Below are 18,116 nucleotides of genomic sequence, written 5' to 3' on the forward strand. Positions count from 1 at the left end.
GAACATCCGCACCTGACGGGGCACAATAAACCTGCCGACAACAGCAGGAGCTACATAAATTCCTAAAAAGGAAGCTGCGAACGCCGTTGGTCAAATCACCCAAGATGGGGCTAACACTCATGCTGCAGGAAGACAAAAGCATGGGTGAGTGCTCTGACATGCAGGAAGAAAATTGTGTCAGCCGTGTCTCAAGAAATTTTATAAAAAGAACACTTTTCCAGGCACTCAACCCCATTGCCAAGGAGCGGGAAAGCGCCCAAACCACGTTCATACAATTTAATGAGGCGGTGCGTACCATCATTTTACAGCACAAAGTGCAGCTTAACACAGCACTCTTGTGGGTCGAAGACCAAGAGAACTGCAATAGGCGGAAGTACATGAGACTAAGAGGGGTCCATGAGAACATTATGCTATTATGCTATTATTTGTGGGCTGTTGAAATACACAGATGCAGCAGACACACTTAAGAAAGCCAATGAGCATAAAGACCTTATCTATAACTCCCAGCCCATTGCAACATATCAAGATCCGGCCCTGACAACTCTGGGGAAGCGAAGGATAATGAAGCCCCTGATAGATGACCTAAGGGCGAAGCAACTACTGTTTCACTGGCTGTTTCCTTTTGGACTCTCCATTACTAAAAATAGAAAGCAGATCATTATAAGAACAACAGGTGACCTGGAGACGGCGTGGAGCTACTAGAGATTTCCCCAAAGGAGATTCCCTCTTGGTTGCCGATTCCAGAAGAAGAAACCCTCCCTGAGCTTCCAGTGACTACGGTGGGCACTCCGAGGTCCAGCAAAAGGAAGAACATTCCTACCTGAGTTGCTACCTCTCAGGCCTTTGGGCCACTGGTTGAAATGGACACTTGAAAAATTCCTCTACTAGAGGTTTTGCTTCGTAATGGAATGGGAGAGGAGTTCTAGTCTCCACTAGACAGTTTGTTTTATCCCTTTTGCATGGGAGAACGTAGTGCAGATATTATTATTATTAAGGATTCTTAAAGGCAGCTGGGTCCAGGAGAAAGTACAGGTGGTCCCCTACTATTTGATTTGATGCATTATGAAGCAAACATACCTTGAGAATGCGGTAGCTACACTGATGTAGGATCATATCTTGGTTAAACCCTGAGCTGAGTGGTTTTGCTGAAAAAACAATTATAACATTAAGGACCTTGGGAAAGCGGAGTCTGGCTGGCTGCCTAGATCAACACATTAGAAACTGAGCTTGTAATTACAAATGGAGGTTAGTCAAGCATGAGTAACCAAACTAAGCTGGATCACTCATACACAGCAGCTGGGGGATGGTGCAGCAATTGATTATTCTGCCTTCAGCCACAAGCCAGGGATTACATAATCCTCTCCTGCAGAGAAAAACTTACATTCTAGTAGAAGCTCTTAAGGGACAGAGCTTAGTTATCATGTTATATCTGTTTTATCAGCAAAACCACTCAGCACAAAAGGGTGTTTCCCAATGGTTTCACAGCTCTTTTACCTCTGCGGCCAGAGGAGTTATAAACCAACATGTCCCCTCTAACCTGGTGGTAGAACTAAATGATCCAGAAGTTGCTATATTTTTTTGAAAGGTAGAATAGCCAATCAATCACGGTGGCAAATTTATATGCCCCAAATATGGCTTCTATGGCTTATTCAGGCCATCAAGACCCTGACAGACTTCAAGGAAGGCATTGACATCATAGGCGGAGATCTAAACTTGTTATTAGACCCCCTTCTAGACACTATGAAAGCTAAGCATCACTCCTCCAGGGAACTAGCTACTCTAAACTTGCTCAATGTAAAGTCAGCCAATTATCTAAATACAAGTTTTACATGCATGGTGACAGGGGAAATAAGTTAATGATCTACTGGTCAAGAAGCAGAGGGAGAAAGCCTATGTCCACTCTATCGCAACTCAGAAAGGTGAAACAACAGCAGATGGATGCAAGATAGCAGATGCTTTTTGGTCATTTTACTCCGACCTGTTCAACCTTGCACCAAACCGTGCACAAACCAATCATTCCATTACTAAATTCTTAACCTCATGCTACCCTCTTTGACGGTTTCAGAAAAAGCTTCTCTCCTACTTCCATTCACAGAGGAAAAACTTAAGAAGGTTTTAGAGACTAGCTAGCACTTGAGATTATTTGCCCCAATCTGCCACCTTCACGCCAGTGGGGCCGGCCAAGCGGAGGCCGCGGCTGACCGGGAGTGGGCCGGCATGGGATGTTACTACTGAAAAGTTGTGGGGTGTTTTTATTTCTGCGGCAGGCCCTGCTGGTGTAGGATAAACGCTGTGCGGCACCCTGCCTAATACAGTAAGAGGCGGTAGCTGCGAAAATGCAGCGGCGGGGTTATCATACGCTGGCACACAAGCCAGCGTATGATAAATATCCCCCATAGAGTGGAATTTATTTGCAATAATATACCTTAATTGATACTTCCACAATTTGAAACCATGTGGTTACTAAATTTTACCTCTTAACCCACCAGGCGCAAGTGGGTATATGCCAAGATTATTTCTAAACTTGTGGAATTACAAACAGACAGGGCCCCTTACTTATTTAGATAGATGCAAAGGGATTTAAATATCACCTTCACATTTAAGGAGATTAATCAGATTCTCCAAAATGCCCATGGGTTCTCTAGATGTATCAAAGTCCAAGAAAACTTGTATAAGTTACTCACTAGATGGTATAAAACTCCAAAGTTGCTACACACTATTGATAACGCTATTCCTGTGGAGTGCTGGGGAATGCGGGGTAGCAGAAGGAGACATTTACCACATATGGTGGACATGTGCCATAATATTGCCTTTTGGCCCTCAGTGATACCAACTGTCAATTTTTGTCAGTTTATGTGCGAAAACCATAGCGCTAGAACCTGCTGCAATATTACTCTGGAAGCCATCTGAGTTGTTTGAACCGAGAAAGCATGATTCCCCTACTAACCTGATAGCAGCAGAGAGTTTTAAAACAAACATATCCATACAGACTGATTTCTGTTTTTCACCTGGGTTCTCATGTTGCTACAGTCATGGCCAAAAGTTTTGAGAATGACACAAATATTATATTTTCACATGATCTGTTGCCCTCTGGTTTTTATGTGTGTTTGTCAGGTGTTTTTATCACATACAGAAATACAAGTGCAAACATATTATGAGTAACAAAAGCTTTTATTGACAATTAGAATGAGTTAATGCAGCAAGTCAATATTTGCAGTGCTGACCCTTCTTCATGACCTCTGCAATTCTCCATGGCAGCTAAACTTCTGGACGAAATCCTGACTGATAGCAGTCCACTCTGGCACAATCAATGCTTGCATTTTGTCACAATTTGTTGATTTTTGTTTGTCCACCTGTCTCTTGACGGGAGGCCATGGACCCAAAATCTCTATGTTTTGTTCCCTGAGCCATTTAGTTATCACCTTTGCTTTATGGCAAGGTGCTCCATCATGCACGAAAAGGCATTGTTGAACACCAAACCGCTCTTGGACGGTTGGGAGAAGTTGCTCTTGGAGGACATTCTGGTACCTTTCTTTATTCATGTATGTGTTTTTAGGAAAGACTGTGAGAGAGCCGATTCCCTTGGCTGAGAAGCAACCCCTCACATGGATGGTTGCAGGATGCTATGCAGTTGGCATGAGACAATACTGGTGGTATCGCTCACCTTGTCTTCTCCGAACAAGCTGTTTTCCAGATGTTCCAAACAATCGGAAAGGGGATTCATCAGAGAAAATGACTTTACCCCAGTCCTCTCCCTGTACCTTTTGCAGAATATTAGTCTGTCCCTGATGTTTTTTCTGGAGAGAAGTGGCTTCTTTGCTGCCCTCCTTGACACCAGGCCTTGCTCCCAGAGTCTCCGCCTCACAGTGCATGCAGATGCACTCACACCTGCCTGCTGCCATTCCTGAGCAAACTCTACACTGCTGGTAGCCCGATCCCAAAGCTGAAACACTTTTAAGAGACGGTCCTCGCACTTGCTGGTCCATCTTGGGTGCCTTGGAGCCTTTTTTGCAACAATGGAACCTCTCTCCTTGAATTCCATGATGATGCGATAGATTGTTGACTGTGGTGCAATCTTTGTAGCTGCAAAACTCTTCCCTGTTAGGCCAGTTTTGTGCAGTGCAATGATGACTGTACTTGCTTCTTTAGAGATAACCATGGTTAACAGAAGAGAAACAATGATGCCAAGCAACAGCCTCCTTTTAAAGTGTCCATTTGTGCGATTCTTACTTAATCATGACAGATTGATCTCCAGCCCTGTCCTCATCAACACCCACACCTGTGTTAATGGAGCGCTAACTGAAACTATGTTAGCGGCTCCTTTTAAGGCAGGCCTGCATTGAAGTTGAAATGTGTTTTCGGGGAAAAAGTTAATTTTCTAGGCAAATATTGACTTTGCAATTAATTGCTGTTAAGCTGATCACTGTTTATAACATTCTGGAATATATGCAAATTGCCATTATAAAACCTGATGCAGTACACATTGTAAAAATTAACATTTGTATCATTCTCAAAACTTTTGGCCATGACTGTACACGTATGCACTACACAGTAACTCTATGTAGATTCACAAAATGCAAAGCTCAGCTAAGATTCCTAAAGCAGCATTCTCACAAGGGTTTTAAAACATACAAACCAGCAACAGCAGAATTCTGAATTAAGCTCTGGGCTATAGTAAATGCACCATGTAACTCTACAGAAGTGAGGCCCTTAAAAGCTCATATCAAGAAAAAGGGTATAATCTTGGGATCACTCAGAGAATATATTTTTGGTGTCCAGGGAGTAATAAGCATATGTTTATTTCCTTTATCCTAAAACAGCACATCCTTATAAGTAGCATTATACATAATAGTTTCAGTCTTTCAAACTCTTTCATTCATGTTTAGACTGGATACATTTAGGAATATTCCACTGGAGAGATTAAAACAATTACTTATAGGCAAACACATAAACTCTGTATATACAGTTATCTGCAGTGGTCCGTATATAAATTGATGACAGCAGGCTTAGAGCTTTCATTACACCACACTGCAGTAACATAAAGAGAGGTTTACTAATAATCCAGCTTTTACTACAAAGTATCCTGCTATACGTTTGTCATACACAGAAAGTGAGCCAAGTGTCTGTCGTCCAGTATGAAGGATTAGGTCTTTTTTTATAGTGATACTTGTAGCAATTTATAAAAATATATAGATATGGTTTCTTAGTCCTCTGTTCCCTCTGTACTTTGGCTGAAGCGCTTACCACAGAGGTCACATGTGACAGCTGGTAGGAAACAGAGAGGACTGCAACCTTCCCCCATTTCACTCACCACACTTCAGTTGCTATAGTGATTAATCCAAAATTGAATGGTTGTCTTTGTACATTTTTTTCAGCAAAACTTTATGTAAACTTAAACGAAAATCATGCAACTGATTGAAAAAGCTTGTATTTAACAGTCGGGTACAGTTGTGAGGTTGTGACCAATAGACTTTGTATATTTAAGTAGTAATGTGATGCTAACTCAGGATAAACTCTTTTTCCATAATGCGCCCGTGGCTTATAACTGATTATTATAGAAGAACTTTGCAAGACATTCCAAAGATAGTCTGATCTTTTCTGTGTTGTAAAAACAAAAGTGAAAATGTAGATTGTAGATTTTTTTTTATAGGCAGTCCCTGGGTTATAGACAAGATACGGTTTGTAGGTTTGTTCTTAAGTTGAATTTGTATGTGAGTCGGAACTGTATACTTTATCATTGTAACCCCCAGCCAAATTTGTTTTGGTCTCTGTGACAATTGGATTTTAAAAATGTTGGATTGTCATTAGAACCAGGATTAACAATAGAGCTTCATTGTAGACACCAGTGATAACTGTTATAGCTGTTTATTGTAGTCTAAGGCTAAAGTACAGTAAATTGCCAACATCCAGAGGTCCGTTTGTCGCATGTAAGTCAGGTGTTCTTAAGTAGGGGACCTCCTTACACCTGGAGCCTTTCTCAAGCAAAGGTGCATACAACAATGTGGCAATTTAAATACAATACACAGGAAGTGACATCATTGCCAGGAAGTGTCAATGCACAGGAAGTGACATCATTGCCAGGAAGTGTCAATGCACAGGAAGTGACATCATTGCCAGAAAGTGTCAATGCACAGGAAGTGACATCATTGCCAGAAAGTGACAATGCACAGGAAGTGACATCATTGCCAGAAAGTGACAATGCACAGGAAGTGACATCATTGCCAGAAAGTGACAATGCACAGGAAGTGACATCATTATGTTAATAATGTGATCAAAGTAAACATTCATGTTACAAAATATACAAGAGCTTAGTTACATCGTTGGATCAAAGCTATAAAGTGCTTATAGATTAAAACGATCTCTCGCTTACCTAAGGATCAGTTCTGACCGGAGAGAGTGCCATCGGCATCCTGCCTTGGTCACTGCGCATGTATCCCGGTCATGTGACTAACTAACAAGAAAAAGGACGATCACGTGATCACTACAGCACGCACGCGTTAGGGTGCTGAAGCTCGCATCGCCATATTGTAGATGGGAAGACTGCAATGTGTCAGGTAAGCGAGTGCCATCAGCATCCTGCCTTGGTCACTGTATCCCGGTCATGTGACTAACTAACAAGAGAAAGGACGATCACGACGATCACGCGCTCGTGCCCGTTAGGGTGCTGAAGCTCGCGTCGCCATATTGTCTGAGTCTCGAGGCAACTCTGTTACGGCTGGGTTTTTTTGGCTCAAACCCAATCCTTAGCAACTCTTTTAGGGCTGAGACAAAGAAAACCCAGCCGTAACAGAGCTGCTGGTGTTACAGCACTTACTCCCTGGTCCCTCGAGACTCAGCACCTTATTCATTCATTAATTTTGGTCGGAAGTGGATTTTTTACACTTACCTGACACATTGCAGTCTTCCCATCTACAATATGGCGACGCGAGCTTCAGCACCCTAACGGGCACGAGCGCGTGATCGTCGTGATCGTCCTTTTTCTTGTTAGTTAGTCACATGACCGGGATACAGTGACCAAGGCAGGATGCTGATGGCACTCGCTCCGGTCAGAACTGATCCTTAGGTAAGCGAGAGATCGTTATTAATCTATAAGCACTTATGCACTTTATAGCTTTGATCCAACGATGCAACTAAGCTCTTATATATTTTGTAACATGAATGTTTACTTTGATCACATGATTAACATAATGATGTCACTTCCTGTGCATTGTCACTTCTTGGCAATGATGTCACTTAATGGCAATGATGTCACTTAATGCCCACATATTTATCTATGAGGCTATGAGTTCCTGCAAGCAGATGTACTACAGCAATGATATAATACTAAAGTCCCACAGGGAAGCATGGATAGATATCTATGCAGGAGCCCCTGGGGCAGCTTTCCGTCTGTGAAATAAACTTGGAATCCCGTTATGTGAAGAAGCCTTTTGGAATATGCTACAAAAACTGTAGCCGCAGGTGTAGAATAGGCACGCAGTATAACTGTTTAATTGCCAAGCTTTAATAATATAATTATGCAAAATGAAAAAATTTTATATATACGATTCACTCACCTCAACCTTTTGTGCTGTTATATTTGCAGGTAGCTGGGAAAACTGATTTAATTCAAAAACATCCTGCACTGCCCGATGGCTCATGTGATTCTCTGCTTTGCTTGATCCAACCACATTTTGATTTGAGTGAATAAAGGCAACTTCAGCAACCCCATCTAAATAATAAAATGAAAGAATAATAAAAAAGTTTTAGAAAAAACGTTTTCAATGCAATGAGGAAAATGCTCTTAAATTTAAGGGAAGTTCATCTTATAGTAAATCATCTTATTACATGTTTGATGTTCCCCTTCTGTGTCATGTGTCATGTTCCTTTGTTTTCTAACTAGAAAATCTTCAGATCTTTTCAACCTTCATGTATTAAGGTCATCACTACATTGCAACATGCCACAAGGCAAATTACTTTTTTGGTGGAAATTCATAATTGCTCCGTGTGTGAAAATGACAGATTTTGTGCCCAAAAAATAGTCTAAAATGCCATTTCTAAAGGTTAGTAGACCATTTTTTTGCCAGTTTTACGATTTGTCCGACAAAGGGAGCATGGCCTTGTGAAAGTGGGTGTGGTCATATTGAAATTAGTCTGTATGCTAAAAAATGAAGGAGAGTGTGCCAAAACAAGTAGAACAGATTCGTTATCACAATGATTAAGTTGGTGCAGCACAACACAAGTGGTGACCAGCTCTGTATTGCCGGAACCTGAGACACATTAATGAATTCCCACCAATGTGTTTGTACTTAACATTGAACCTTGAGAAACAAAAAATATTGACAAAGCTACAGCGATTTCCGCTTGCTTATACAATTCCTGTGTGTGCTGACTGAATGCATAACAGAGGAGTGGGAGAAGTGCTATTTGTCTTACATTATTCAAAATGGCAGCATCCCTTCCATATACATTCTAAAGGGACAACTGTAAAAACTGTAGGAAATGTAAATTCTTTCAAGATTTGTGGATTATTTGTAGATGGTTCTAACCCATAGCGACTGATCTGATCTTTTTTTAAGAAGGCTGTGTTGTTATTCCTATAATTTCTCCTAAATAAATTTGGCCACTATTGGTTCTCAATCTATAGGCATGTGTCCTGATAAAGTTGCCTGATTGTCAATATGTAGGAGGAATAACAAAGAAATAGCACAACACTAAAGCAAACATGGCACACAACTTTATTAATATTTTTTAATATTTACCTAAAATTTGGTCCAAAGTCCCCAAATTCCTTTGAACTTTATCTTCGCTAACATAATGTTCATGTTTTTTCCTAAATGATTTCAATTTCAAAACCTTATTCTTTTCTCTACTCTTTCTGGTTTTTAGTGTCTGTTTGTCATTATCAAAACGCATCTTCTTTCTCTCAAGCAGATCATTATCATCAGAGGAGGAAAATGCTTCTATTGTTTGAGAATTTTTGTCTTTATCTATATGGCCATGACCATGTTTACGACTAGGGTTTGTAAATTTTGCTTTATCTGTAGAAGATTTACTTGGTATTGGAAAGTCATCAGACTCGTCACTAATCCAGGCATTACTAGAGTCTGTTTCTACTTCAATATTTTTCTTTAAAAATGGAGATTTCGATTTTTCAGGCTTTGGAAGCGTTATTCTTCTGCTTTTAAGGTCTTGCGTAGGAAAGACAATGTCATCACTTTCATCTGAGGTACACCCAGTTTCCCTTACTATGTGCTTAACTCTAGGAAACTTTCCCTCACTCTTAATTGAGTCTGATTCTTCACCCGAGTCAGATGAAATGTTCCAGCCAAACATGTTGACTCCAAGGTCTTGCTCAGGGCTCTTTACACAGCTCTGAATAGTCAAAGTCTTTGTCCTTCTACTATCACTCAGTTTACTGGTGGAGGTTTCAGAATTTTCATGTGGAATCTTGGGGGCTTTCTGTAGAAATACTGAAAGTCCACATTGCTGTAGCGTAAGTTGTTTACCATGTTCAGCATTTACAGAGATTCTGTTATTTTTGTTCTTTGTTTCCCTAGGATCATCACTGTCACTACTAAAATCAAAAGCCTCTTTCTGAAAAGGTAAATTTAATTTCATGTTCATGCTTTTCTCTCTTTCATCACTATTTGCTTCCTGTAAAATAAATCATAATGTGTAAGCAATCTAAGTCATCACAAATGGCAAAATGTATGGAAATAAAATATATTTTCATCACAATCACAACTTAATTATTTCCAATTAACAAGCAACTTTAGATGTAGGGAAATATAGTAGTAAAAGATTTTGTTAGCTGCAAAAAAACTTTTCATCAACAGTAAAAAAATTGCAATGAAAACCAGATTTTTAAAATACTGTGAAACCTCTTCAAAAAGACCACCTCCCCAGATCTTTGTTTCGCCATAATTCCATCAACCTTTCTCCAAGTTCAGCTATATATGCAGAGGGTGCATTTCTGTAATTCTGCAAACATTAAGCCAATTCTTTCCTGCAGCTCCTTCTACATTTTGTGCATGTGAGAACCACTGTGGATGTATCTAGTATATATCCCTAACATATATACTATATATACTATAGACTCAAGACTTAGTTAGCTCAGGCCTTTAAACACAGACCTAGTTAGCTGTATGTTGACAGTCTACAGGGGAAATGCGAGTTAGGAGTGACTAGGTCTGATGGTCCCACTTCTGGTGACACTGGTCTGTCATTAAATACTCTCGGACCAGGAGAAACGCGTCATGTGTCTAAGCGAAGAGTGGCTCCTCTACCAACAAATGTAGGGGTGTAAACTAGACGTCCCAGAAGAGCAATACACTAAGTAACCGAGTTTGATTGCTGTGGCACGCAATACCATTGTACCCCCACTATTGATTGTGGGATTCACCTAGTAGGCTCAAGCATACCTCAGTGAGATTATCGGCCATTTCACCCCTCATTTATTTGTGTATTTAAACATATAGCAAGCTAACTGCTTATCTACACCTAACATGCTGCTATGTGTACAGGTGCCCTATACATTTTTTTAATTGTAAATAAAAGTTATATTTTAATATCCCTTCAAGTTCCTTCTAAATTCTGCCTTCGCCTAACAAGCTGGAGGGGGTAACAATTTAATATCTTCTGAACTCTGAACCACAATTTGGGTGTCATATTTAACAGGAGAATCTCCCCTTTAATATGATACTGCTTCATTCAAACAGAAATATACACTCTTAAAGTTGTAGTAAAATTTTTTGATTTTATATACAGCTTTCTATTTCCGAGTGTTCCAATATCTCTGGTTCTGTGAAGCATTCATACACAATTCTGATATCATATTAAAGGGGGGGATTCTCCTATTTAATATGACACCAAAGTTGTGTTTCTAGGTGTCGGGGTTTTAAATGTCCTTTCTGCACGGGGAATGTGCTAATAGGACGTATATAGCCGCATAGCAGTCGTGAAGGGATTAAAATACCAATTTTCTATGTAAAATTGGGAAGTCTGCTTAAAGAAGCTTCACTATACTAAATAAGAAAAAAAATGTTGCATTCAAATTGCTTGTTTTTAATTTGATATATATATATATATATATATATATATATATATATATATACTGTTCAACACAGTGAACAAGAAGAATAATTTTTAAAACACCTAAACTTAGACCAATACTGAAGCAGTGTCAACACCGAGTTTCAGAAAGCTCAAACATCTGAGAACGAAGTTCTTTTCACCCCGTCATGATCTCTGGCTAATAAGATGATTTAAAGAATAGAATCATTCATTTTAAATGCACTGTTACAACATTTTAGGTTATACAACTAAATAATGTTTCAAAGCCAAAACACTACATAATCAAGTCATTTGCAAGAAAAACATACAGCAGGGGTGGGCCAGAGCGACAGCAAAGTAGAAGCTAAACATAACGTGCTTTAAACAGTGAAAACAACCACATATAAGTAAAACAATTGTGGCAAAGGGCAGAACATTTCACCAACATATTGCAGGTTACTTGGTTATTGAAGTATTATAAAATGCCAGACAGATATATGAAATATATTCCCCAAACAATAATGTAACAACCTGAGTTAATAGGATTTTAACACAGTGTGTAATGTCCTTTGAGGCATTACATCACTTAAACTATTTTATACTTCACAATATAAAAACAATGGTTTGTTAAAAGGGTCTTGTATGTTAAGCTCCAATTTTTCTGTTAGTAGGTCTTTGTGCTTAAAACATAATACACACACCTAAAGATAATAATTTTACCTAAAACAAATGTATCAATTCTCTTTTCCTAAAAAAAAAGTAAATTTTAACTCAAGCACAAGAATCCGGTATCACAGTGAGGACTAGAGATGAGCGAACCTAACTGTTGGCTTTGGCCATCTGACCCAATCCGTCAAATTGACGCCAGATTGCAAAGGCTATGATTGGCCTGGGGACAACTAGCCATGGCTAGAGGCGTCAATTTGCCAGATTGGCTGTTCGACCATCAATTCAGCAATATGTCTCTAGTCAGGACCTATGAAGTTGTATAATATCAACAATTGTTACATGCCCCAATTGAGTCTTTGGTCAGATCCAGTTATCTGCCTCCACTTTAAGTTTGAAGCTATCCCTTATCCACAAGATAGGGATTACAAGGTGTCAGAGTGGCTCTGACTGCAATGCTCCAACCGATCAAGAAAACAAGACCCTCATGATGCAAAATGGGACCGGAGGGAAGGCCAAGCCTGTTCCCTGCCACTCTATTCTATTCTATTGGTGTGTCCGAGATAGCTGAGCTATGTGGATATTGTTTATGACTTATAAACTTGGGACAAACCCTTTTAGACAAATAAAAAAAATAAAATGAGAGATTTTCTGAGATTATCCACAATTAATGTTACTTTGAAAGAATGTTCCCTTCACAATTGTTTGCCCTTTGCCTGGTGTCACTTAAAATATATGAACATGTTTGGGCAACTGTAAATTGCAAAAAGGACATAGTGTTGATTTTCAAGCCTCTACTGGATCTACCACTCTTTCTGTAAAATGAGTTTTCCTGATACAGCTTTGCTTTATACATGTAAAATGTTGATCTAACTACAAACTTCAATTACCATTATGGGTTATTTTGCACTAGAGTATCCAATTTATTTTTTGCATTATATTAAAGAATTGCGATACATGATATGGAGTAATTATATGATTACTAGGGGTTAGAAAACTGGGGTGACAAGAATGGAGGGTCTGAAAGTCCCCAAAAGTGTTTCATGTCAATGGAGAGCAGGGACACCTGATCAACTTCCCTTTCACATGTCACACTTTACGGGACCTTGCCCCTTTGTTCATCACTAAGGTCCCAGCAGTCGGACACCACAATCAGACGCTTATTCCCAATCCTATTATAATGGCAAGTAATGCACTATGTTATGTTCACTAACACTAAATATTATTATAATCTAATGGCACATGCTAACTTTTACTTATTACTTGTATTTTAAAGGACACCTGTCACCAGGTCTCTGTCACTTGTCCTGTCACTACTACCTGTTGGAGCAGCTAACAAGGATCCCATCCCAGCCATTATCTAGTTATTTCATACATTATTCATTGTAAAATCATCTATTTTTTATCATGTAAATGAGCCTGGTCACATGATCAGAGGGAGTGATGTCACCCCTGTTCCCCCTCCCCTCTCCTCCCCCTGCTCATGTCTGTGTGTAATGTATAGTAAAGCATGGCTAGTGTGTGTGCTGCATCTGCTGACATGCTGCATCCAATATACAGGTGAGAGACACAGACATCAGCTACACATTAATCTGACATGTTCTGCTGTAACATGGCTGCATCCTGGAGCAGTTGTATCTCTCTTATACACACACATTCACACACAGGCTGCAGGGGGCGTGGCCTCCAGCACCAGGAAGCACATCATTATACAGCCTCACATCATTATACAGGCTGTCAGTCATGCACTGGGGGTGTGGCTGTACCTCCCACTCATGAATAAGGTGGACAGCTTGAATATGCTAATGCTTCAGTGGACATTTCACAGGTCATTTGCATACAGCTTTAGGACCTCATTGCTTAGGTTTACAGGCATGTAGAGGGACAATGAAGGGATAGAGGCAATGCTCTCTAATGGCAGTTTATGAAAATATATTTAGTTTAGGGGGGTTATTTTGCATGACGGGTTCTCTTTAACCCCTTAAGGACGCAGGGTTTTATCACTCATTTCTCGCTCTCCACCTTCAAAAATCCATAACTTTTTCATTTTCACGTGTACAGACCTGTATGAGGGCTTATTTTGTGCGTAACAAATGTTACTTTCCCGTAATGTTATTTATTTTAACATGCCATGTACTGCGAAGCTGAAAAAAAATTCCAAATGTGGAAAACATTTTTTTTAAAAACGTCACGTTCTTGTGGGCTCAGTTTTTACGACTTTGACTGTGCACTCAAAAAAACACCTCTACTTTATTCTTTGGTTCGGTGCGATCGCGGTGATACCAAATTTATATAGGTTTATTGTGTTTTAATACATTTTCAAAAATTAGACGAATGTGTACAAAAGAGAAAAAAAATTTTTTGCCATCTTCTGAAGCTAATAACTTTTTCATACTTTGGCGCACGGAGCTGTATGAGGTGTAATTTTTTGGCAAAATGCGCCGACGTTTGCATTGCTACCATTTTGAGGTCTGTGCGACATTTTGATAATTTTTTATTCCATTTTTTACGTGATGTAAAAAGGTGTAAAAGTCGCATTTCGGACATTTGGGCGCCATTTCCCGTCTCGGAGGTCACCGCTGGCCGTAACCGGGTTTATATTTTGATAGATCGGGCATTTTCGGCCGCGGTGATACCTAATGTGTCTGTGATTTTTACTGTTTATTAAGTTTTATATCAGTTCTAGCGAAAGGGGGGTAATTTGAATTTTTAATATTTTATTCATTTTGTTTATTTTATTTATTTATTTATTTTTTCACTATTTCTTAGACCATCTAGGGTACATTAACCCTAGATGGTCAGATCGCTCCTACCATATACTGCAATACTTTTGAATTGCAATATATGGCATTATTGCAGCTCATTCATTACAATGAGCCACTGGCTCATTGTAACGAATCTGCAGAAGCCAGATAGCCTCGGGTCAAACGAAGACCCGAGGCTACCATGGCAACCGATTCCCCCCTCCCCCCCTGATGACTTTCGGGGGCGCGGCGATCAGAATAACGGCGATCACCGATCGCGGCTATTAACCCTTTCATTGCCGCTGGCAAAGTCGCCGGCGGCATTTAAAGACGGCGGCGGGCGGGCGCCGCCATCTTTTAAATGCCGCCGGCGACTTTGCCAGCAGCAATGAAAGGGTTAATAGCCGCGATCGGTGCAAGCACCGACCGCGGTTATTAGCGGTGGGGATTTGCTGCAATATGCAACAACTCCCACCCTTGTATGAAGAGGATTCAGCCCGTGAGCCCTCTTCATACATTCCCTGTACCTCTGCGCCGTAGTGCTACGGCGCAGAGCGTTAAGTGGTTAAATAAAGCTTTGGTTATTGATAAGTTACTCAAAGGGCTTCAGATTGGAATCTCCTTTCAAAGTGTATTCCTATCTCAAGGACAGGGTTCACCTGATCCCTGTCTCGACCATCGCTCCTATATAGAGATAGAAGGATATAGATAGATATAAAATATTCTTTGCTAAATTCTATTTTGTAATAGCTAAGAGCAGTTATTTATTATCCCGGGCAACACCGGGAGCTACAGATATATATATATATATAGCCATTATATATATATGGAAGATGACAAACTTGTAGTTTCATTTCAATTTGTCCTTTACTACAGCTACATGATGATTGCTCGTGGCTTACAGTATTTATTCTATACCAGTGACTCACTAGGGTGAGGTGTTAAAACTTGGTATGTCCATATATCAAAGCTAGACAGAATATCGTTACACATCTGCAAATCTGGCAGAAAGTACATTTTTAGAAGGCAATACTGTCATCTATTTATATGTCTAGTGTGCTATATAAATGTGTGTATTTAGCTTGTGGCACAGACACATCGTAATGACCAGCAGGTGGTTAAATGGGAGACATGCTGTGAAAAGGAGATGAGAAAAACCATAAATACAAAGTTAAAAAAACCATATTAAAAACCAATAATACCATCCACCGAAGCATATATGGAAAGAAGGGTACAGAATGTTTCATGAATGTGTTAGGTGATAATACCTTTGAACTTTGCAAATACATTGGATTACTCATCAACTGCATGACAGCATGTATACACCTCAGAGCTTATTAAGCATAACGTACTGCACTGCAGTGCGGGAGCATTAATAGGCTTCTACAAGTGATATATATTTATATACACACACACAATACATTTATTTCCTTTTTTTCTTTTACAGCTTACCGTGTTGGTGTCACCTGAACTTGACTGCTGACTTAGATGCATAGTGGTACTTCTAATTCCAGCTTCTACTTGACCTTCACGCTGGGTCAGCATGTTTTTTTTATTTAAAAAGAAAAAAGGAAAGGTTTCAAAGTATAAATTAGTTTCTTACAATGTCTTTTCAGCATCCAAATAACTTCTATACTTTGGACCGTGTACAGTTAACCCTTTTACTTCCAGGCATTTAGGCCAACTTTGGTCAGAGCAATTTTTACAATTTTAATGTTTACAAATAAAAGCAAAGTTACAGCAAAAAGAATTACACCAAACCCCAACAAACCATATATACTAAAGAAAAGGTGTTCAAAATCGGGGGGGAGAACACTCATGATGTACACCACCTGAAAAGACTTATTATAGGATTAAGAAAGAGATTAATGGAAAGGGAAAGTTGCGAGTGTATGTAATTAAAATATAACCTTTATTAAATCATGTAAAATTATAAGAAAATCTCACACTAATCTGTGAAAAACTAGTATGGCATTATTAGTATTGCCATACTTTATTATAGTCACAACCTGTGATACCTCTGCAGGAAAGAGTCCCCTTATTAGTTGTTTAACCTTCCTATTACAATATAAAGTCCCCCTGAATGTGAATAATTTGGGGCAATGAGGAGACAGGCTGTATGGCACTATTCCCTCCAATAACAGACCATTAGAAGGGCAGCAGGCCATTGGAGAAAACAGTATTTCCCACATATACATGTGTATAGGCTGACACTGCTAATACCCTGAAATACATCAGTACATCAGATGATTGCTTGTTCATGTCCCATGGTGGAAACTGTGAAAAAGTATCTTATTCAATAAAAGATAAAGCAATAAATCAATAAAAATGCCCATAAGCCCCATAACATGTAAAGAGACATATAAAACAAAAAAAAGTCTAAATCGTAACACAAACCCCACGTGTATAGTATTAACGTGTCCGTAACAACATGTAGAATAAAAGTAAATCATTTTTGAACCTGCACGATGAACGCCGTAAAATAAACTGTAAAAAAACTGAAAATTTAGATTTTTACCTGTTGAATCCCACAAAAAATGCAATAAAAAGTGATTAAAAAAAACATATGTACTCCAGACTGATACCGTTGCAAAGTACAACATGTCCCGCAAAAACAAGCCATCAACCACCTCTGAGATAAAAAAAAAAAAGTAAAAATGTTTTGCCACTTGGAAGATGGCAATGCAAAAATTATAGATTTTTCCCTACATTAGGGTTTTATTTGTCAAATTTAGTAAAACGTAAGAATATTCAAGTACGGTATAAAGATATCATGATTATTAGGCTATACAGTGAACACGAAAAAAAGTAAAAAAACCAGTACAGACTATTCGTTCCCTCAAAAAAAAGTTCCTAAATTTTCAACAATAGGGGATGCCAACCCCAAAATGATAACACTAGAAAAAGCATCTCATCCCGCAAAAAAAATAACGAAAACAATAACGAAAAAGAGAAAATTTTATAACCTGAAAAATGCGCCAATGAGAAAAATAACATCCTAGCAGCTGCAGGGCACTTCTTCCCTTCTAAACCACGCTGTGCACCCATAAAACAATTAACGGCCACATGTGGGGAGAAATTGAATAACAAATATAAAAGGAGGGTTTTCTCTTTTAATATTTTGGAAATGTGTAAATTTTAGGGCTAAATGAATGAATCGACAAAATTTGTTGATTATATAGGGGTTTTTTTAGTTAAATTTGTAAAATTTTATTCAAAACCGTATTTATTCCCCAAATAGTGAATTCTGAAAATACGTAAAATCGCTATTCGATTTGTAAGCTGCGTGACATCAAAAGAATTATCCAGACATTTCAAAAATTATGAAAATGTAAAGTAGAGATATGGGAAATGTTATTCAGCAAGTTATTTAGGTGGTAAATTTAACTGCCTGAAAACGCAATGATTTTGAATTTCGAAAATGGCAAATTTTACAAAACAATTCATGATTTTTTCTTTTTTTTTGTAAATAAAACTCAAACCTTATCAGCCAAAATTTACCACTAAAAAGTAAGTACAATGTGGGCAAAAAACAATCTCGGAATCGTTTTAGACAAGTAACAGTGTTCAAAAGTTATAACCATATAAAGCGACACAAGTCAGAATACAAAAAATGGAGCTGAGCCTTAAGCTATAAATTGGCTGTGTCCTTAAGGGGTTAAGGTTACATAGAAA

The 18,116-nt window shown here is 38.9% G+C and overlaps 1 protein-coding gene across 2 annotated transcripts in view; it reads right to left on the reverse strand.

The window, feature by feature from the left end:
• The window catches only part of ERCC6L2 (ERCC excision repair 6 like 2), a 134,059-nt gene that overhangs the window by 20,558 nt on the left and 95,385 nt on the right, over positions 1 to 18,116 (reverse strand). For both annotated transcript variants that reach the window (XM_072150832.1, XM_072150833.1), the window contains 3 exons: positions 15,894 to 15,974; positions 8,739 to 9,633; positions 7,554 to 7,708 (listed from right to left, as the gene is read on the reverse strand). In XM_072150832.1, the coding sequence (XP_072006933.1) occupies positions 7,554 to 7,708; positions 8,739 to 9,633; positions 15,894 to 15,974 (1,131 nt within the window). The remainder of the gene's footprint in view (positions 1 to 7,553; positions 7,709 to 8,738; positions 9,634 to 15,893; positions 15,975 to 18,116) is intronic.

The sequence above is a fragment of the Engystomops pustulosus genome, chromosome 1, assembly GCF_040894005.1.
Source record: "Engystomops pustulosus chromosome 1, aEngPut4.maternal, whole genome shotgun sequence".
NCBI lineage: Eukaryota > Metazoa > Chordata > Amphibia > Anura > Leptodactylidae > Engystomops > Engystomops pustulosus.